The sequence below is a fragment of the Haliotis asinina genome, chromosome 2 (genome assembly GCF_037392515.1).
Source record: "Haliotis asinina isolate JCU_RB_2024 chromosome 2, JCU_Hal_asi_v2, whole genome shotgun sequence".
Taxonomy (NCBI): domain Eukaryota; kingdom Metazoa; phylum Mollusca; class Gastropoda; order Lepetellida; family Haliotidae; genus Haliotis; species Haliotis asinina.
Genome location: NC_090281.1, coordinates 74,839,064 through 74,859,826, shown reverse-complemented (window position 1 = coordinate 74,859,826; position 20,763 = coordinate 74,839,064). Strand labels below are relative to the sequence as shown.

Genomic DNA, 20,763 nt, shown 5'->3' with positions numbered 1-20,763 from the left:
GAACTTTCAGCACTGAAGGTCAAATGGTACTTGCTTTGATGCACATAACCACGGTAAATCACTACTTGATTTTGATAGTAAATTCATGAGGATGTAAAATTTATATCTGAGCTTTGTCTTAGATTACTTGAAGTAAATCGGGGAACATTATTTTCCTAGTGAACATAACATACAGAAGCTAGTTGGGTCCCAGGTGGTTTCTGTTCAGTCTTATGGCATCTGCAACCTCACAATTCCCGTGTTGAGTTTCAATCCTTAAGCATACATTTAACTTTAAATGGAAGGATTGAACCCCAGATTTGTGGAGTGATTCTAGGACTTGTTAACCTTGACCAGGTGATAAGAAGCATGTCCTAGATGTGCATTTATATTCAGGTTCAGTGTGTAGGGGAAAACTAAAGCTTTAGTCTGGATCACACATCACCCTGGATCATGTCTTGCAGGAAAAAGATCAGAGAAGTATGGACATTGAGACAGCCAAGGCAATGTTGTCTCTGCTCCTCGGGAAAAACTGGTGTTTGTACGGGTCCTTTCACCAGTTCCTTGAGGTATGATTATGATTAATGACCAGTTTTCTGCAAGTGTTCTACATATTAACCCCTATTTTCTAGTTTGGCATGTTTTAGTGGCTACAGAGCACTGGTCGATGTCTGGATCTAGTTTGGGCTAGTTTGGGTGGGAGACTCATGTATGTCTTGTGTATCTAGATGACATTTTACAATGGTTAAATCAGTGACTGGGTTAACAACACTGTAAATCACCTACAAGTTCAGCTGCAAGTTGATAACAATTATTAGTCATTGCCATAACCATTCAGTGACTCGTTTACTAATTGTGAACATTTGATTGTGGTTTGAGACATTCAGGCTTATTGTTGTAATGTTTACCTTAGCCTGTAAGTAATGTGCTGCTGTTTGTTTCAGCAATCCAAGTACAAAGTGATAAATAAAGACCAATGGTGTAACATTCTTGAGTTCAGCAGGTCCATAGCTCCAGATCTCGCCAACTATGACGAAGATGGGGCATGTGAGTTACATATAGACTAACAATTAGTCTCTAAAGTGAACATATTTTGCAGAACAAAAGATCATTGTGAAAAAAACATATAATGAAAATGAGCCCTGAGACTTTCTTCATTTTACTTGCCACATTTTCTAGACTTGTGTGGGCTTTCTTGGATATATTTGCTTCAGGATCTGTGTTACAAACTAAGTCACAACCTAAACATTCAAGGTTTCAAGCAGTCAGTATTAGGTTGTTAAGGACAGAGAGGAAGCCATGACACAGCAGACAAAGCTTAATTAAGGACCTCATATGACTTTATGAGGTTTGGATATGTTGCATGTTGCCTGTTATGTCAATAATGATGACATGATGAGGATGAGGATGATTTTCTTAAGAGAAAAGAATGGTATCAACATACCTATATGAAAAGGTAATGTAACTCACAAAAACTACTTTAACAGTATTCAGGGTGAAAATTTTCTTATTTTTCTCCATCCAAGGGAGCAAAAAGATTTGTGATATGAATTGTAGGGTGTGGAATTTTAGTTTTCAGTTTTCATTTTCGTTGTTGAATTTTACAGGTGGTTTATTATCAAACTAATTAACTTGTCTCTTTTCATTCCAGGGCCAGTTTTACTGGATGAGTTTGTAGAATGGCTTCGTGAACAAAACAAGATGTCAAGTTGAGGTTGGATGGCTTCTGTCAAGAGTGCTAGATGTGTCATCGACAGATGTTTTACACTGATTTGACAATATGTGGAGAAACATAAACTTGTGTGTCGGGTCTCCATGGCAACGGATGAATGTTTGCAGATGTGTTTGTCTTTCACTTGCCACCACAGTTGGTCAATGAAGCAATGCAATCCTTTGGTCATGTGACCTGCTGCAAGGCATTACGAACATGATCTTGCCCGCAGTGTGATTATGACTGTCGGGTCACCCCATCCAGCTACTTGTGCTTTATTCCATGTCTTGTAACCATGGCAACGGTGCTGTTGTTACAGGTTGTCCATGTTCCTGGGAGACTCGTACTGAGCAATCACTCTGTTGATATTAACATGATCTGGTAAGGGGTGGGTTAGGGTTGGGAGGGATGGGATTTGGAACAAGAGAGTGAAAGTTATTTTATCACTGGTACCAATGCCAGTGAATAGGAGCATAAGATTTCTTAAACCATACATGTTATTTACAACTTTTATTGTAAATGTTCAAGGTTTAATAAGTACAAAATCACACCAAACTTGTTGCTTGTTTTTTGCAATGTTGTCTATGATGGAATGGCTGATGATTTTATGGCACATACAGTTCTATTTTATGGAGGACATGTCACACTCATATAGCAAAACATGCAAGAATGTCAGGGTGTGACTTGGTCCCAAACACTCTACTGCTTTTCATAAGAGCCTGCTAACTGATCATGTTCAGAAAAGTTATACTTGTTCATACAGCTCCATGCAGTATTCCAACAATATTTCATCAGTGTGTCAATAAATTGCACCTGGACCAGAAAATCAGCCAAGGAGTTTAACCAAACATATGATTCAAGGATAGTATGGCATTGACTAACTCTAAACCAGATTGTCACAGGATCATCATTGATGTGGTTACACTGGTGGCTCATAATACTGAAGGGCAGTGGTTACTGTGTTCATATGTCATGCTGAAGACACTGGTTTGATTCCCCACATGAGTACCACATATGAGGTCCATTTCTGGTGTTCTGGAAAATATTTCCTGAAATGTTGAAAATACCATACTACTTAATAATTCTTTGAGGACTGATTTGTTCAGTGCAGATTGATGCCATGTTATTGCTGTAATATTGCTGACTGCAGTAGAGTAGAACACCAAAACAAAATCAACTGAAACATGACATTTAGCTTAGTTGTTTAGTTATACAATCCCACCAATATTATGGTTCTTGCAAAACAGTCAAATGCTGTCAGAAAAGAAATACAGACTGCTGCCCAAGTATTCATCAGTGAAGATGAAAATAAGATTAAATCATCTTGACCACACTCTCAGAATGAAAAAGGAAACTCAGCTTATGACTGACAGTTTTATTGAAACACAAATTACACAAAAGGTGAAATCAGGATGAACACTTCATATGTACAAATGAGCTATCTACAGTGCACTCCCAGTCTTGTCTCCCAGAATGAATTCAGCTGCCAGTGTATGAATCACATCAGTCCTTCATTTACAGTATCTATCTGCCTTCATTTTCTCTCGCCTGAAAAATTGTTAGAAAGACAGGATCATATACATTGGTAAAAATGTGAAGATACAGTAGAAACCCACTATAAGAAGCATCCTATCTGGAGCTCAGCGCTTCGAAGATTTTCCTGTGTTTGAAGACGCCCATTTTAGAAAACAAAGCCAGGTTGGAGTAATGAGCCAGCACCTAAACCACCTACAACAACTACAGTAGTTAGTACAGTGTAGGACAACCCACCTATCCAGCATAGCCTCGTGCAGGGTTCCATCTTGTCTAGCCATCTTTAGTGCTGCAGTACTCTCTCCTGTCACTCTCAGGCGCCGGTCCTGGAAACTCTGGAACTTTTTCCTGAATTAGGGTAAAAATTTCTTTGATATTAATGCCAGTTCAATTCCAGTAAGTAAACAAATTTAAGTTTTGTCTGTTCAGATTTTGATTGGTCTCTTGCATCTACCCATCAAATACTTGCTGACTGCCCCTTTATTAGGCCGATTAGATATGACTGTTTATGGTTTGAATTCCACAATCTAAAGTATATCAGGCTGTGGGAATTGTAAATCACTGTAAATAATCAAGTCAGAAAAGTTTCACAAAATAAGTCATTTTTATTATGAAAATCATCCAGTGTTATATAGCTGCAAGGACACAACAAAGACCCTGAAATGACCACCCAAATCACAGATGCCTTTGACAACATGCTTAGGATCAAATAAAGGTATAGTGTTCTAATGCCAAGGAGCCTTCAAGAAGATTGTAGCTGTGTATACCCATTTGAAAAGCCATCTGCTAGAAAGTTCTGAATCAGTGATACATATCTGTGCTTAACAATAGTCACACAAGTGAAAAGTAGCAATGCAAAGTTGACAGATAAGGTAATGCAAACATGAACAAATATTGCATTAAGAGGAGATAACTCTAATAGGTCTGGCACATGGTTACTCACACATAATTGACCTCAGATTCCTTCAGTGAACCTCGTTCCTCCTTTGGAACATTACCAAGTGGGTCTTCCTCACTCTCTGCACAAGATCGGATCTTAAATGAGATGCATATAAAGTTTACAACCATGTCCCCACAGAATCCAAACACATACACAGTTTATTTATCACAGCACAATCTAACAGCCTTGGTAGTCAAGTGGAAGGTGAACTTCTGCCATGAAGGTGGAAGACAAGTCCTGTGGTAAAGTTACATCTCAAACACAATAAAAAAAATGGTATTTTCTGTTTCATGGACTCATGCTCAGCAAAATGGTAATGAAGCATGGACAGATCTGCTTGGAGTCGACATAATGTGTCTGACTGGAGTTACCATGTTAAACAATGACAAGTTATCTGATTGCGCTAGCACAATGAAACAGACACTTGTCCAGACTGAAACAAAACTGGACCCGGTTGTATCAACGGGTAATTATGTAATCAAAAATTAAACACTGATTATGGATTAAATTCCTAATGTTTGATTAAATTAGGGAAAATCCCTTAATTAATACCCATGATGCATTGTGCATAAATACTATCTACTGTTTGCACGATGCCTGTCATCAGAAATCATCAAAATTTAGAAAGTTGTGAAATACAACTTTTAACAGACCTAGGTGAAGATTACGTGGATGTGTTCAAGAGCAAACTAACTCCATTCCTAATGACAAGAAGAAGCAGATATGGGGCAAAATAACAGGCTAGGTCAATTGTCAAGGGGTAAGGAACAGAACGTCCCAAAAAATCAAGACAAAATGGGACAATATGTTTCAAAATGCACAAAAAAGAGTTTTCGGATAGGTAGTTGATGGAACGTTATGTTGTCTGCCATGTTGATACGGTTAATGATGAGTCAATGCTACCCTCAAACCTTCATTAGCTTACTGACGGATTAATGAAGGGATTCCTTTATTAAGGGTTTCATGCCAGTGAAGATAATCAATGATTAACTAATCATAGTATAATTAACGATTAAAGCTTTATTAAAGTTCGATACAACCCCGACCAGGTGTTTTGTAAATCAAATATGGGATATGACTAGACAAGTCAAAAATCAGTATACAGTATTATATTAACATTTGTTCTCTTATAGTATGAATGATTGAATGCATGAGTATGGATTTGTACCTTTTAGCAATATGCCAACAATATCATGAGGGACACCAAAAATGGGCTTCACACACTGTATATCCAATTGGGGAATCGAACCCTGGTGTATGAGCAATCACTTCATCCACATTCAGTCCATTATCAATATCATGAGGGACACCAAAAATGAGCTTCACACGCTGTATATCCAATTGGGGAATCGAACCCTGGTGTATGAGCAATCACTTCATCCACATTCAGTCCATTATCAATATCATGAGGGACACCAAAAATGAGCTTCACACACTGTATATCCAATTGGGGAATCGAACCCTGGTGTATGAGCAATCACTTCATCCACATTCAGTCCATTATCAATATCATGAGGGACACCAAAAATGAGCTTCACACACTGTATATCCAATTGGGGAATCGAACCCTGGTGTATGAGCAATCACTTCATCCACATTCAGTCCATTATCAATATCATGAGGGACACCAAAAATGAGCTTCACACACTGTATATCCAATTGGGGAATCGAACCCTGGTGTATGAGTAATCACTTCATCCACATTCAGTCCATTATCAATATCATGAGGGACACCAAAAATGAGCTTCACACACTGTATATCCAATTGGGGAATCGAACCCTGGTGTATGAGCAATCACTTCATCCACATTCAGTCCATTATCAATATCATGAGGGACACCAAAAATGAGCTTCACACACTGTATATCCAATTGGGGAATCGAACCCTGGTGTATGAGTAATCACTTCATCCACATTCAGTCCATTATCAATATCATGAGGGACACCAAAAATGGGCTTGACACACTGTATATCCAATTGGGGAATCGAACCCTGGTGTATGAGCAATCACTTCATCCACATTCAGTCCATTATCAGTATCATCATCATTCCATATACCTTATGGGTCATTATGTACTTCTTGAAAGTCCTGTCTGTTAAGGGAATTATCATTGATCTGTCTTCCGTAAAGTAGTATGCTTAAATCTATTACAAATAAACCACAAACACAGCATTATTGATAAATAGTTTGAGTTTTGATCTACAAAACCAGTATGTTGCCAGTATGTTTTGGTAAGCCTACTCTCTAACCTTGATCATCTCGTCTGGCCCTGCCTTGCGACTCTCGCACATTATTGCACCATCCTCGTTTGCCGACAGAAAGCAGCCATTAAAACCATTGAGGGCCATTTTACCCTGTAAACAGAGATCACAAATGTCAGATCTTTCCAAATTAAACACTAATGTGTACTTGAACTGAAACATTTCATAAAAACTCTTTTCTTCAGTAATATGACAGTGTGGCAAAATACTCACACCCTGAAATATCTAATAAGGATTTAATTACATAACATGTAAAACTAAGGTGATGAAGGGTATTTATCATGACGGTGTTACTACTTGAAAGAATGGATAAACAAGCATGCCTCATAATATGACTATGTCACTCTTACCTTACCACAGTTCATATAGGACTAACTTAAATAGATGGAATCCTTGACAGGTACGTTTGGAGGTTCACACTTTATCAAATTACCAATACATCATTTTCAAAACCCAAACCCAAACAACAGAGGTATTTTCAAACATGATATCACATGATTTTGAGATAAACCAAAATGGGGAACACAACAAAGTAGATGAACCATATCCCATCATTGTATTTTCAGATGCATAACTCCATCATATCTTTGAACATCTAATTATTATTACAGATACTCAACATTTATTATTTAAGAGCAAGTTACAACATATCCTACAAGTAAGGGTCCTGTTCCACCAAGATATCATAGTTTTAAGCCTGTCATAAACTGATGGCTGGTATGATTACTTACAGCTGCCATTATCTTGTAGGGTGGGGCAAACCATCCCCTCCACATGCACAAATCTCACCTCTTGGAAAACCGGTTCCCACTGTTCTCTGCTACCGATGGCATCTGACTTCCCGATCACCCGACCTTCTGGGTCAATGCTGAGATACTTCCCATAGCCTGATTTAAGGGCTATCTTTGACTCCCCTAGAGTAATGGCTGTTAAAATCTCTGTGGCATCTGGAGCTTCTCCTGAAGACAGAGAAGGGAAACACCACATAGCATAGCTAATGATTTTGTTTGTTGTTTAATGTCACAATATTTCAGCTGCATGAAACCAGTGTGTATATAACCAAATCTGGACCAGACAATCCTGTGATTGTTATCATGAGAGTCTGTCTCCTCAAAATCTAAACTGTCTTTACGCGAGTGCTAATGGGTTCTCACATTAACATCAGTATTTCTGTCACTATAAAAAGAAGAAATGTTGCATAAAATGAAGCCAGCAGTGTGCAGTGGCATGCTAACAATACTCTACAGTCAAAACACAAATCTCATTGCCACTCCACCCCAATAAATGGCCAGCCTCTTACTGATCAATTTTGGTTTTTGTTAGAACAGTGGTCTGCTGTAATAGTGCCCTGATGTGAATACCACAGTAAATACTGAAACTTATGAAACATGTTCCCAACTTGCCTAAAATTACAAAAATAATACCCATCATGATTCATTTAATGGAAAATTTTAATGAATCCAATTTGTCCTGGTTAGGGTCAGATGACGACCCAGAGACACAAGTGTATTCTGTCATGGCATTGAGTATCCAAGAGGGATCCATGTTTACCTGTATCCCGGACAGGGCCAAGATTGAGCCTTCCATTGTCAAGGGCATTCATGTACGTTTGGACCCCAATCTCAATAGCAATGTTTCCTGTGATTTCTTCAAATTTTTCCACAATCCACCAGCCACCTGGGAAAGTAAACCTATTGTTCTTATTCTTGAACGTAAAACTTTAACATTCTTCTTTAACAACTATACCAAGAAATTCTTAACACATTTTATACACTATTAGGTATTGTTTATATGACTAAACTGAGGAAGTCATACATAGAAGTTGTTTTTAATACACACTAAGATACACAAACAAGTTTCTGATAACACCTTCTTGGAAAGAAACAAATTCTAGTTCTTTCTGGGATCGATCCATTTGGGGATTCAAACTCACACTCTCAGTGTAACGAACCTAATCACCAGAACACAAAGTCAGGGACCTAACCTACACAGCCACTGGGGTTCCCCCATTTGAAATCAAATATCTTATAATCCCCATGACATACTTTGTACTTTGTATACCCTTTTAATGAGTGTTAATCAGCACAGCTCTCATGGCTTAAGGACAAATTTGTTTTTAACTTGTCTATCCAAACTTAATCATGTTTAAAACATTAAGATATAACACAAAAAGAGTGCCTAAGCTACCACATACCATGACGTTTGGTGTCCTCCGTGAGCGATGGATGGACCCTCTTGCCTCCTGCACCTCCCTCTGCTCCATCAGCATGCTTCCGTTTCCTGTGTTTCTTGTGCCTGACAAACACAGCAATCTCTCACCTTAGAATATCACAGATGATGCAATTATGTGATTGTTTTTGTTCTAGATTTTGCAAAATGTGTGAAATTATTTTGTTTTTCACGGAAACACAACATAACTTAGAATGTCTCATAAGATAAAATAATTCCATTCACTTGTATATTTTGCACAGTTGATGAAAATATATATTTTGGTTTTTGTGAGCAGGAAGAGTCAGTCTACCGGACAATGACCTGGAGTGAGTGAGTGAGTTTAGTTCTATGCCGCACTCAGCAAGATTCAAGCTATACGGCGGTGGTCTGTAAAAAATCAAGTCTGGGCCAGACAATCCAGTGATCAACAACATGAGCATCAATCTGCACAATTGGGAACCGATGACATGTGTCAACCAAGTCAGCCTGCCTGACCACCCAATCCCCTTATTCACCTCTTACAACAAGCATAGTCACACTTTATGGCAAGCATGGGTTGCTGAAGGCCTATTCTACCCTGGGACCTTCACGGGTCACAATGACCAGAAAGTAAAATGAAATGAACTACATAATTACAAACAGCTTCATAATGTTAATCCATAGAAAACAGGAAAAGGATGACTGAATGACATGTGACAAGATCAGTTGTTGTCATCATCTGGTTTCCCAAACCATTGCAGATTCTTTCTAGTCATGTGTATTCACATCCTCCATATCTCCAGGGTATATGTTCCCATATGTCTCCACTCTACCCAGGATGCATGTACGGCTTTTTCTTTTATTATTTTTATTTTATTACCTCCCTTTGCTGGCTCCACAACCACTTTAGCTAATCAGCTAAGCTGCTGTTAGAAGCAAGCTTGCCAGAGTCAACAAAGATAGCGATCACAGCTGCAAAGGTTTATTCGCAGAAGGTTTGCAACTCAAATTTTGGGGAAATTATACAGACTAATTGTCAGGTCTGAAACTTTAAAAATATCATATGCAAGAACTCTTTCTACCCCTTTCAGAGTTCTTCTGCATGATATGTGCTGCCACTTTTAATCGGTTGCATAATTTAAAAAGCAAAAGTGAGTTCTGATTGGTATGCACAACTTCCCAGCAAAGACACCTTGGCTTATTTGCACAAAGCTATCTTTGCACTACAACTCCCATTCTCTGAAACAGTCTTAAGATAGTTGGAGCGCTAAGATAGTTTTGTGCAAGTGTGTCTAGATTGGATAACAAGTCTGCCAAGGGAGGTAATATAATTAGGGCCTCAGATGCCAGTGGAGATTATAAGAATGTATACCCAGGAGATATCGAGAATGGTGTATTCATTACCTATTTGAATGACTGACAAAAGTAGGTCCAATTTTGTATTTAAATTCAGAATGACAAAAAGGGTTAAACAAGTCAGACGTGATTCCTATTTCAGACACATTAATCACCAGTATTAGTTTTGAATCAGCTGTGAGGTAACAGTTTTGCTTGATGCAGGATTTGCTAGCAATGGGTAAAGTTCATAATCATCTTTGGAAAGAGTGAATAAGTTTGAAAGTGACACAGTCTAAAACTTCTAATGTGGTCTTCACCATACAAAACCATACAGGTACTGGTCTTACTAAATAAATACCATGTGCAATGATCCATGCCATGTGAAAATGTCATGAAATCAGCCACAGCTATGCATTACCCTGACCCAGTCATACATAAACATTGCCTTTTGTCTTGAAGCCAGAAATAGCCAAGAGCCACAATGTGTTTGACAGTCAAATTATAGCCTGACATGACTATCAGATCTCCCGTAATGTCCTCACACGATTATTTATCATTAGCATAAATACTGGTACATGAAGTAGCATTACGAAGCAACCTTGTTTGAATCATTTACAATATTAGCAACATCAAATAAGTTCTATTCAAGTTCTCATATTTTATACTAAATATAACAACAATAGTAAATAGTAAGCAGTAACAAACCCCAGAGAATGTTTAACTTTAAAAGATTTTAATTTTCAAACTGCACCTATACCTAAATTATGACAGCAGTTACTTTTATCAAGTACAGTTTATTCAAATTATTTTACAATTGGCCATGTTTCACACATTTATTAGTACAGCTTCCATGGGGAAAAAAAACACACAAAAAAAAGACCACTTTGAATATCTTTCTATGACATCAGACACTCTATTCTTCACTTGGAAAACAGATAACTAACCTTATTGTATCGAAACTATGAGCTATTACTAAGCATGCTTACGATCTGGGATGGTAATTATGTAATTTATCAAAACCACGGCAATTAAGATTTTAAATCTACCAATCCCGTGGATATATGAAATATACAACTGTAAATCAAGTTATAACTTACAACCACTAATGTACACAACATCAGTAATCATTAGTCTTTGCAAGGCAAAAGAAGGGGTTGATAGCGTGTTCACTACATATCAGCGACCATAAGTCTACGATCGCATAACGTCATATGGTTGCCCTTCCATTATCAGTTCTACCAGCACAATGACACACATTCGTTTATACTAAAGGAGGAACACTAATTAAAACTCTACTTAATTTTAAACTAAAATGTGCAAATACATGTGCAGTCTTTGGGGCATACGGGATATACGGAGCAGAGTGTACTAAATGTCCAATTTTGTTTATGTTCTGTAAATGAGCGAAATCGTTTGTTACACGATTCGAAATAACGTTAAAATTTAGACACATTCAAGCCCCGCTTCGTTACTCCTGGCTTGACTTATACTGACTCACTTTTCTTTTTGGCCTTTTAATTTAAGTTTTCCGCCTTTAACCTTGGAGTAAGAATCGGCCATGGCGAGGACCAATGTAAATTTAGATCAGTATTCGAATATTTAATGAAGAAATTTAGCTATTAGCGTCACCAATGGGCGCTGCCATGTTTCATCTCGCGTGTTCTCGTTCTGATGACAATCGGAAGTAAACAAATACCCCACGTGACGTTTGACAGGTGGCTGTAGCTTTTGTTGTTATCATACAACAGCGTGTTTTTTTGCGCTCATGAGAAGATGATGCGACTGACAGGGGGAATTATAACAAAGAAAATCTGAAGTTATCATTTTGTTCAGCTCAAACGTAAGTTGATGAACATTTATTTCATGAAATTGTTCTTATTTTTTAAAAAATATTTAAATTGATTTTACCTTCCATTATCTAACAGTAAATTGAGTTATCAGCTGGTAATACCATATCCTATGTGAATGGAGGTGAGAAGTACATACATGTGGCATTATATACAGAAATTGTTACTAAGTCTGGAATTTAGGGAGGGTCGAATAAAGTCAGTCTTGCTGTGAACTATAGAAATTCAATGTTCAAAATTGAACAAATTCAACAATGTCAGTATGAATGATTCCATATTGTTACTAAGGTAGACGAACTTAATTGTGTTTTGCATGATTTTTAAGTTCAGACGTGTTGAAATGGCTATAATATCTTCACTGGGGTAGCATAAATACAAATGACAGATGTCACAGATAGTATACATCATAAATATGAATAATAATCACAATGAAAGTCAAAGGAATTAGGGATATGTATGTATGTATATGTACATTTTTTGTTTTGAATATACATGAAAATAATGTGAAACAGTGATGCTGTAATATGCAACATTTTACACACCGAGTACGCTGTGCACCTAGAAAACTGGCACTTGTTTATACCAAATACAGTCTTTTAAGTTTGTTTTCATAATTTGAGCATGAGGGAACAAACTTCTTCAATGAAAATGCTTTCAACAGTATTTTTAATGAAAGAATATACACCATCAATGTAACTTTTGTCTATAACAAACACATTGGAGTTATAATGAACTGTCACAAACATTTTTGGTCATAGTAGATCGTTATTTACACTGTGGTCTAGAATTTAATCAGGGATTGTCAGGAACTAGTCTGTCATACAGACCCTGAAGCAAATATATCCAAGAAAACCCATGCAAGTCTAGAAAATGTGGCAGGTCTAGATTCCCTTAGCTTCTGAAAATGAAGAAAGTCTCAGGGCTCCATTTCATTATATTATTATTTTTTAACTATGAACTTTTTCATTAAGATAAGTTCATTTCAGAGACTAGTTGTTAGTCTAGTCAGGAACCAAACCAGTGTTCTAATTAACTGTATAATAATTCAGATTATTTTTACATAGCACCATTTGATAAGGTTATTGGAACATAATAAAATTGTTTTTGGACTACAGACTGCTTGTAAAAAGAATAGGCTACTTTGTCAATTCAGACAAAACAGATTCAAAGATAAACCTTGTTAATAAGGACTCTATTCATTTGACTACAGCCTTATTAATCCACACTCTATACATATTTGTAGAACCTTGTTCATTTGAACTCTGCACTTTATTTAGAATTCAGGGGAAAACTTTTTCTGAAACATCAGATGATGTGAATTTCATCATTTGTCTCTCATGTCCAGACAGTGAGGTGTCCAGGCAAGCAAGGTTTATACTATAGACATGTTTCATTTTCATGAAAGATTAAGATTTTGTAAGAGGAAAGGTTTCAGTCTTCCTTCAAAAACATTAGTATTTTTCCCCCATCAGAAATGTAGACATGAGACCAGATACCAGAATGTGTAATATTCTGTAGTTCTGTTTGTAGGCTAGATTTGCAAACAAATGCCAGCAGCTGAAGGGATGATGTAAACACTGCTAGGGATATCATGCAAGTATCAAAGCCACAACCATGAGTCTCCATGGTAACTAGCAAGGTGGCCTGACTTTAATCACTTGGAATCTGAAGCCCATTTTAATAATGTCTTCTTGTGGATAACAGAGCTACAGATAACCTTTTTGGTCTTTGAGGTATGTACTCGCTTGTGTTCATCTCAAATGGGTATCCATTTGAGTAAGCAAATAAACTGTACCATCTTCAATCAAACTCAGTCGTGTAGTTTGCCATTTTCCATTAATTGTAAAAATATAATAAACTTTAAATATTGGTTCAAGTGTTTGTTGTTTATATTTGATCAGCAGTATGAAAAACAATAAGAATGACTGCAAGATGCCAATTTCATGTGCTAAAATAGAATCTCTCCACATACCTCACTTATTTTATCTATTTTGCATGTAGGATGAAATTTATTGAGCATCTACAAAAATTCATGCATATTTGTACACAATGCACATAATAGAAATTGAGTTTTCCCATAAATATTTGCGTAGCTTATCTGTTCCAGTGGTATAACAATATCATTTTATGGTAATATCAACTATTTTCTACAAAAAGCCTAGTCATTCTACCATCATTTGTTGGTATTCAGTAGTATAAATGCATGTCTTTTGCAAAACCTTTTATAGTCAATATATGGCTGAAATCACAACTTCAAACTCTTTTTGACTCAATCCAGGACAAAGACTGATCATCTATATGGGTACCACCAATGAAGCCCATAATGTTTTCTGCCATGTCATATTGGAATATTGCTGACAAATCTAACTCCATATTGGTTCCTCACTCTCCACACTCTTTCTCAGCAATTGATCATATGGATATCGGCGTAGAAAATTCCTATACAAATATTTATATTCATTGCAGTATATTTCTGGGAGAGAAATACATTTATAATGATGTTTGCATGTGGAGCCTTTGTTCAATTGAATCTAGTTCATCTGGCTGTTCATCCATCCCCATTTGGTCACATGTGATCGTGCTAATGTATTCATATAAGTTGAAAGAACATTGATCGTTCCCCACAGGTAATAGTAAAGGTGTTGCAATTGTTGCAGGTTTACAATAGAGCCTGAAATTTATTTCTTTACTATTGAATATTGTATTGAATAATATTGATTGCATAATGCATGAGATGCAGGGTGTATAACTGACTTAAGAAATTTAAACCTTGTATGAGGTTTGTGGTTTGGGAGCTATTTCCTATATTGGGGTATGCCAGATTTTATGAAGACTCTGGATAAGATTTCATAAAAGGTTTGTATATTTAAAGATGCATGTTTGCTTGTTTTTAATTTGAGCCTGTCAGAAATGCGGTTGTGTAGTCAGACATCTTGTATGTGAATTACTCCAAAGTAAAGGACACTCATTTTTTTCATAATACTGTAAATGTTTTCAGTGAATTACAATTTTCAATGTTTAGGACAAATAGAACAATGATTTTTAAGGCATACATGTAATATATAATAATGTGTATCTATGACGCCTAGAAGGTTATAGTCGCACAACTTATCCCACTGGGTACCCACTTTCTGCTGGGTGAACAGAGGCAATTTTGAACTGAAATCCTAGAAACTATCAGGATCAAGCTGCCAAGCATGGTCACTCATAAAAGGACTCTCAGTGTCCAATGCTGCTTTCATTTCTAACCTGAACTCAATGCACAGGACCACACACCACCATTGCAACGGATTGTAAACTGTTGCTTTGAATTTGATCACAGGCTCTTTTGTTATTGTTCTTTGCATTTGAAGAAATTGAAGTTTTCTATCCAGTAATGGCTCTGCTGTATGGAAATGGAATTTATCTTGACTCATTCAGCTGTCATGCAAAGCCTTATTGAATCTGATTTTATTTTTATTTTCTAGTTTGCCATATTATTACTACAGGCATGAGACACTTGAACAAAGTCTGTGTCTAAGACCGGTATATGACATACAAAGAATCTGACTGCCATGGAAATTTGCAATTATTCTCATTTGTGCACTTGCACATTTGTGTTGTGTTGTAAAGTTGAATGTTGATTAATACATTGTTTACATACTGTATTGGCCAGGAAAACAACATGTCAATATAGGAATGATGGTGTGCAGAGGAATTCCACAGCCATGTACAAGTATAGACATACGGAATCCTAACCTTATTCACCCCATTGTGATGGGGTTACTGAGCCTAGAGGTTACAGCGTTCACTTGTTACACTGAAGATCCAGGATTGATTCCCCCCATGGGTACAATGTGTGATGCCCATATCTGGTGTCTCCAATCATGACATTGCTGGAATATTGCTAAAGGCAGTGTAAAAACGTACTCACTCACTCACCTATATGACTCATTCTCATGATTACAATACTTTGTCTCTCTGCAAGCCTAACTCTCCAACTTCATCCTCAGATAACTGAAATAATTCCAAGTATGAGTCATGAAATTAAAGTCACTACTCAATGCATCAGAAAATTTTGTAGCTTCTTTTATGGCATCCAAGACCTTTTTTCAGATGTATAAGAAAAAAAAATTGTATTGTTTTATTGAAACATGTTTCAGATCATATTCCTACGTGTGCATGTTTTTGCTTGTATTTCTTTTAAAGACCCCACATGGGTAAAATGTGTGAAGCCCATGTCTGGTGTCCCCTACCATGATATTGCCGGAATATTGCAAAAAGTGGCTAAAACTCACTCTGTTTACGAAAGCCAACTCAAATAGGTCTTGTATAAATAATCATCCCACATTGAGATCATCCATTCATAAAACTAAACATTCAGTTTGCTCTTTGTAATGATAAGAGTAATATTTTCCCACCTGCTACTTCTCATATTAGCCTAGAAGTGGAACGAGATATAACATTAGCTTTACCTGAATCATGTTAATAGTATTTGTAATGGCCTATAAGTGTCAGTCAAGTAATGAGATCCTTTCATGTCCTCTACTGCCTCAGGTGTGTGGTATATATCATATGTCCTTAGATTCAGCATTGTGTCAGGGCTTGTGTGAGGAATGTATGGAATTGGACGGTTTTACTTACATGACACAGGGAGAATCATCCTTACAACACTGTAGATATAGAGACCAATCAGGCTGACTAAATTGTACACAGTACAGTAACATTTTGAACATTGCAAAACATATCAGTGTATAAATGTATTAGAAATAAACCTTGTTTAGAAATGAATCCATGACATTTAATAGATAACAACTTCTTTTTAATCTACATATGACATTTCAGGGATAATTCTTGCTCTGTCATCAGATGAGGTTGTTGAGGAAGACTTGTTGGTTGTTTTATTTTAATGCTGCTCTGAGCAGTTTTCTAGGTATGTGATAGCAGTCTGTAATCAATTGTACTGATAAATTATACACAGCATAGTACCATTTTGAATATTGCAAAACATCAATGCATAAATTTATTGAAAATAAACCTCTTTCAGATACGAATACACGTTTTATGGATATCAGCTCCTTGTTTTTATTATTTATAACACAGTTTAGAAATAATTCTTACTCATTCGTGGGGTGAAGGAGCAAGAGTTAGCTCCGACATGTAGTATAAAGAATCAACAGAAGTTGTTGTGAATAAATGTATCATGTATTCATGCTTGTCCAACTTCTAAATAACTTTCAGGAATCTCTTGCAGATAGTTGTACAGTGTAGATAGAACACATTGATTAAAACACAAATAGAATTATTGTAATCTGTGATATACTTTCAGGAGTATAATATTTAAGTACTTTAAAACTTTAAAGATTATATCTGAAAGGATTTGGGCCAATTCAGAATGAAAATTCATTTTCTTGGACTGAATTATCAAATAAACTACTTGGCACCCTCTACTGACAAATGTAGGTTTTGTGCCAATGTATAATGCCAACAAATATGTACATTCAAGGGACTGTGTCACTGATATTTGCCAACCATGAGTAGAAGATGAGTCAGAGGGTCTCCAGTATTCATGTTTTTATACCCGCATGGTAGGTTATGAATAAGTAAAATCATTGAAGTGTAGTGTGACAAAACACATATTGATATAGCTGCTTACTTTCAGGTATCTGTGTTGGAGCCAGGTGTAATCCAACTAATTTTTGTAAATCCGTCTGTAAGCACCTATGTCATGTATGACTACTTCCATCTGGGATGAACCATAATTGATGTAATTACCGTCTTAATGCTCCAGGTCATAGGCCAAAGCTGGTATTATTACACCATGATGATTTGGTGGTACTATGCCTACAACTTTGGTAAATAATTTTTCTCTTACTTTTTTGAAAAGGAAAATGGGTGGGTTGAATGACCATTTTGTTTTTATTTATATTTTTTCCCCTGAGACGATGGGGTAGCCTGGTGGTTAAAGCATTTGTTTGTCACTTCGAAAACCCAGGTTTGATTTTTTCTATTCCCCTCATGGTTACAATGTGTGAAACACATTTATGGTTTCTCCTGATTCGCTGGAAAATTGCTAATAGCAGCGTAAAGACTCACTCACTCACTCACTCACTCACTCACTCACTCACTCACTCACTCACTCACTCGTGTAGCCTAGTAGTTATAAAACATTTATTTGTCACATTGAAAACCCAGCTTCCATTCTCCGCATGGGAAAAATGTGTGAAGCCCATTACTGGTGTCTTTGATATTGCTGGTATAATGCTTACAGCAGAGTAAAACTAGGCTCAGATAGAAGAACAATGGCTGTCATCAAAATGGAATGCAACAAAAAGTGGTACCAGTACTTCAGAAGGGAAATATCTTTACCACTAGGTAACAACGGTTATTGTATTACATAAAGGGTTGGTTGGTCTTGAGACATGTGTTTTCAAAAGGCTGTGGATGATGTGTTGTTTTGGCCTTCCTTTCAAATGTATTCCATATTGGAGATGAAATATTTTTGCTTTTATTGTAACTATGTAGTGAATGAACTATAAGTGAATGAACAAACTAATTTGATGTTTAGATTCTGTGAAAAATGTTTTTTTTTTACAAATCATAATGTGTTTATTCATGAATATTATTTTAATTTCATGTACATTCAGGTGCCTAACAAGTCATCATGGACGTTATTGATTGAACAAACTCATGCAGTGTTTAGTCATTATTTCAAATGAGTTCACTGATAGTTTTCATATTGCGGTCATGTCGTGCACAGTTGTTTATTGAATAAACTCATGTGATGTTTTAGATATTATCACAACTTGTCCTTGTACTGGGAACAGGTTTCCTAGTTCTCTGGGAAGCTGCAACTTAACTTTGCAGAGTTACATCCCTTGCACATGCTGGAAACTTATCATTATGGGTTTGAACCCTGTGTTTGTGGGGTTCACCAAATTTCTGTCAAGTTAGTTTTTGATCACAATCAATTTTCATTCACATTTATGATCATTTAGGCCACAATTTTATATCTTGTTTTACAGATCAGCCAGTAATATTTTTTCAAGAATACGAAAAAAAACAAAAAGCATAAAAATGAATTTTCCCCACTCAAAAACTAAAATTGTAATGTTTTATTGGACAAAAACGTAATCTTACAAGAAAACATTTATTTAGATTACATTTTGCTCCCTATACACTTCATAAATTATCAGATGTGAAATACTTTTAGTATTTAAAAGGAATATTCCTTGGACTGGTGTTTTTTTGCATTTTTTTACCCTCCTGCCATTAGGTTGACACAATACCTTAGAACAAGAAATACAATTTAACAGATCTGGCCTAATGTTTGTATTAAAGTTAAAAATCCATACTGAACTTCCAATGAATAATCTGATTTGTGAGTGAGTTGTAGTCTTTATGGAACTGGCAATATTTAAGCAAAATTACAGTTTCGGTACACCAGAAATAGGCTTTACGCATTGTACAGATGTTGGGAATTGAACCCAGGCCTTGGATGTAATGAATGATAACCTTTACCATTGGGTTATCCCACTGCCCCAATCTGATATGTAGTGATGTAAATAGAGTAATGTAAATAACATCAGCAATGTAAATAGTCCAACACGTATCACTCCTGTATTGATCCACGTTTTCATTGTTAGAAAGTAACCCACTTCTTAGCTGATGTAAGTGACACAGTTTTGCCATGATGACCTACTTTACAAAGTTGACCTGTATAAAGATTGAGCTAGTTTCAACTTTAGTACTTAGTGTGTAATTTCTGCTTGCACCAGCTAACACATAAACAATTGAACTTAACATTGTCATGGCTGGAGAAGAGTGGAATACAATTTGGCACCATGCCAACCGTTGTGCTAAAAGTCAACAGTCCACTTGTCAAATACATATTCATAATGTTTTATGTTCACAATCAAAGGAAATGTTAATCGTATGCTAAGTCATTCGGGAGAAGAATTGGCTGTTTCCATATGAACTATTTATTCTGAATGTGTATCACTCTGTGATTTGGTGAAATATTTCTGGGCCAGCAATTAGTGCCTCTGCCACAGGCCAGGGCTCCATAAATTCACAAAGCAGTCAAAGCACTAAGGTGATCCTAGCTCCCATACTTCAAGATAGACTTCAGACTGTCATAGCAATATGATCACTTTGTGAAACCGCCCCCTGGTAGATACTGTCTTCCTGTTCCAGTTTAACCAGGTTACTTCTTGTTTATTTGGGGTAAAGTACATTCTTGCATACCTTTACAGTGGCTACAGACTGGAAAATCTGGTTGGCAAATTGTTGACGGATGTTTCTGAGTCATTGAGTACATACATATGTGAGAAAATGTAACAGAAAAATGTCTCTACATGAGTGTATCTGTTACACCAGATCAGAGTAACAACAAAATATGAAATAGTCATCTGAAAGTATATATATCTGAAATATTTTGTTTGGATTTCATGATTGTCGAGTACTTTACTTCTTTTTGGTGTGAAAAAAAGTATTTAGGAGATTTAATGTAAGAATTACATGGCATCTACTTGTGAATAATGAAATAACTGAAATGTTTATTAAACACGGTCAAAAACTTTATATAGCTATATAAAAACTTTCTATATATTTTGCATGGAGAAAAATGCACAATTGCAAAGTGTTGTCATGGTACTGGCTAGTGACCAGTTATCGCCGCATACCAGTTACCGTCAACACCTGGCTGTACTGCTTGTGAAGACAGCTTTACTTGTACTTCTGTGGGATTTCACATACTGACACATCCCAAAAAAACGATTGGTTACAAGAGTTAAAATTATTGTGAGTAGTTTACATTGTACATGTTACTAATATAAATCCCTGTGAAGACGTGACCAAAACACGTCGGGGGTATGTCACGTGACTATTAATGTGTTGACTTGAAATTTCATAAACGATGAGAATTGAATGAAAATCACCCAGGCTGTGTTGTGAATCTATGACTTGACAATTCAGTCCATAAA

General features: G+C 36.4%; 3 protein-coding genes across 3 annotated transcripts in view; 2 read left to right on the top strand and 1 right to left on the bottom strand.

Annotated features, from left to right (window-relative positions):
- The window catches only part of LOC137274322 (DCN1-like protein 4), a 30,631-nt gene extending 28,115 nt beyond the window's left edge, over positions 1-2,516 (top strand). The window contains exons 8-10 of the mRNA XM_067807465.1: positions 444-548; positions 924-1,026; positions 1,631-2,516. Of these exons, the coding sequence (XP_067663566.1) occupies positions 444-548; positions 924-1,026; positions 1,631-1,692 (270 nt within the window). The 3' untranslated portion in view covers positions 1,693-2,516. The remainder of the gene's footprint in view (positions 1-443; positions 549-923; positions 1,027-1,630) is intronic.
- A 534-nt stretch (positions 2,517-3,050) lies between these two features.
- Positions 3,051-11,639, bottom strand: LOC137274320 (protein FRG1-like). The gene is made up of 8 exons (XM_067807463.1): positions 11,452-11,639; positions 8,620-8,720; positions 7,977-8,102; positions 7,215-7,384; positions 6,414-6,518; positions 4,167-4,258; positions 3,461-3,571; positions 3,051-3,238 (listed from the first exon to the last, which is right to left on the bottom strand). Exons 1-8 carry the CDS (start codon positions 11,511-11,513, stop codon positions 3,202-3,204), a joined length of 804 nt encoding a protein of 267 aa, XP_067663564.1. The 5' UTR covers positions 11,514-11,639; the 3' UTR covers positions 3,051-3,201.
- Positions 11,637-20,763, top strand: part of LOC137274318 (BTB/POZ domain-containing protein 17-like) — a 28,146-nt gene continuing 19,019 nt past the window's right edge. Inside the window, exon 1 of the mRNA XM_067807461.1 lies at positions 11,637-11,793. The gene's annotated coding sequence lies outside the window, so the exon portion shown is untranslated. The remainder of the gene's footprint in view (positions 11,794-20,763) is intronic.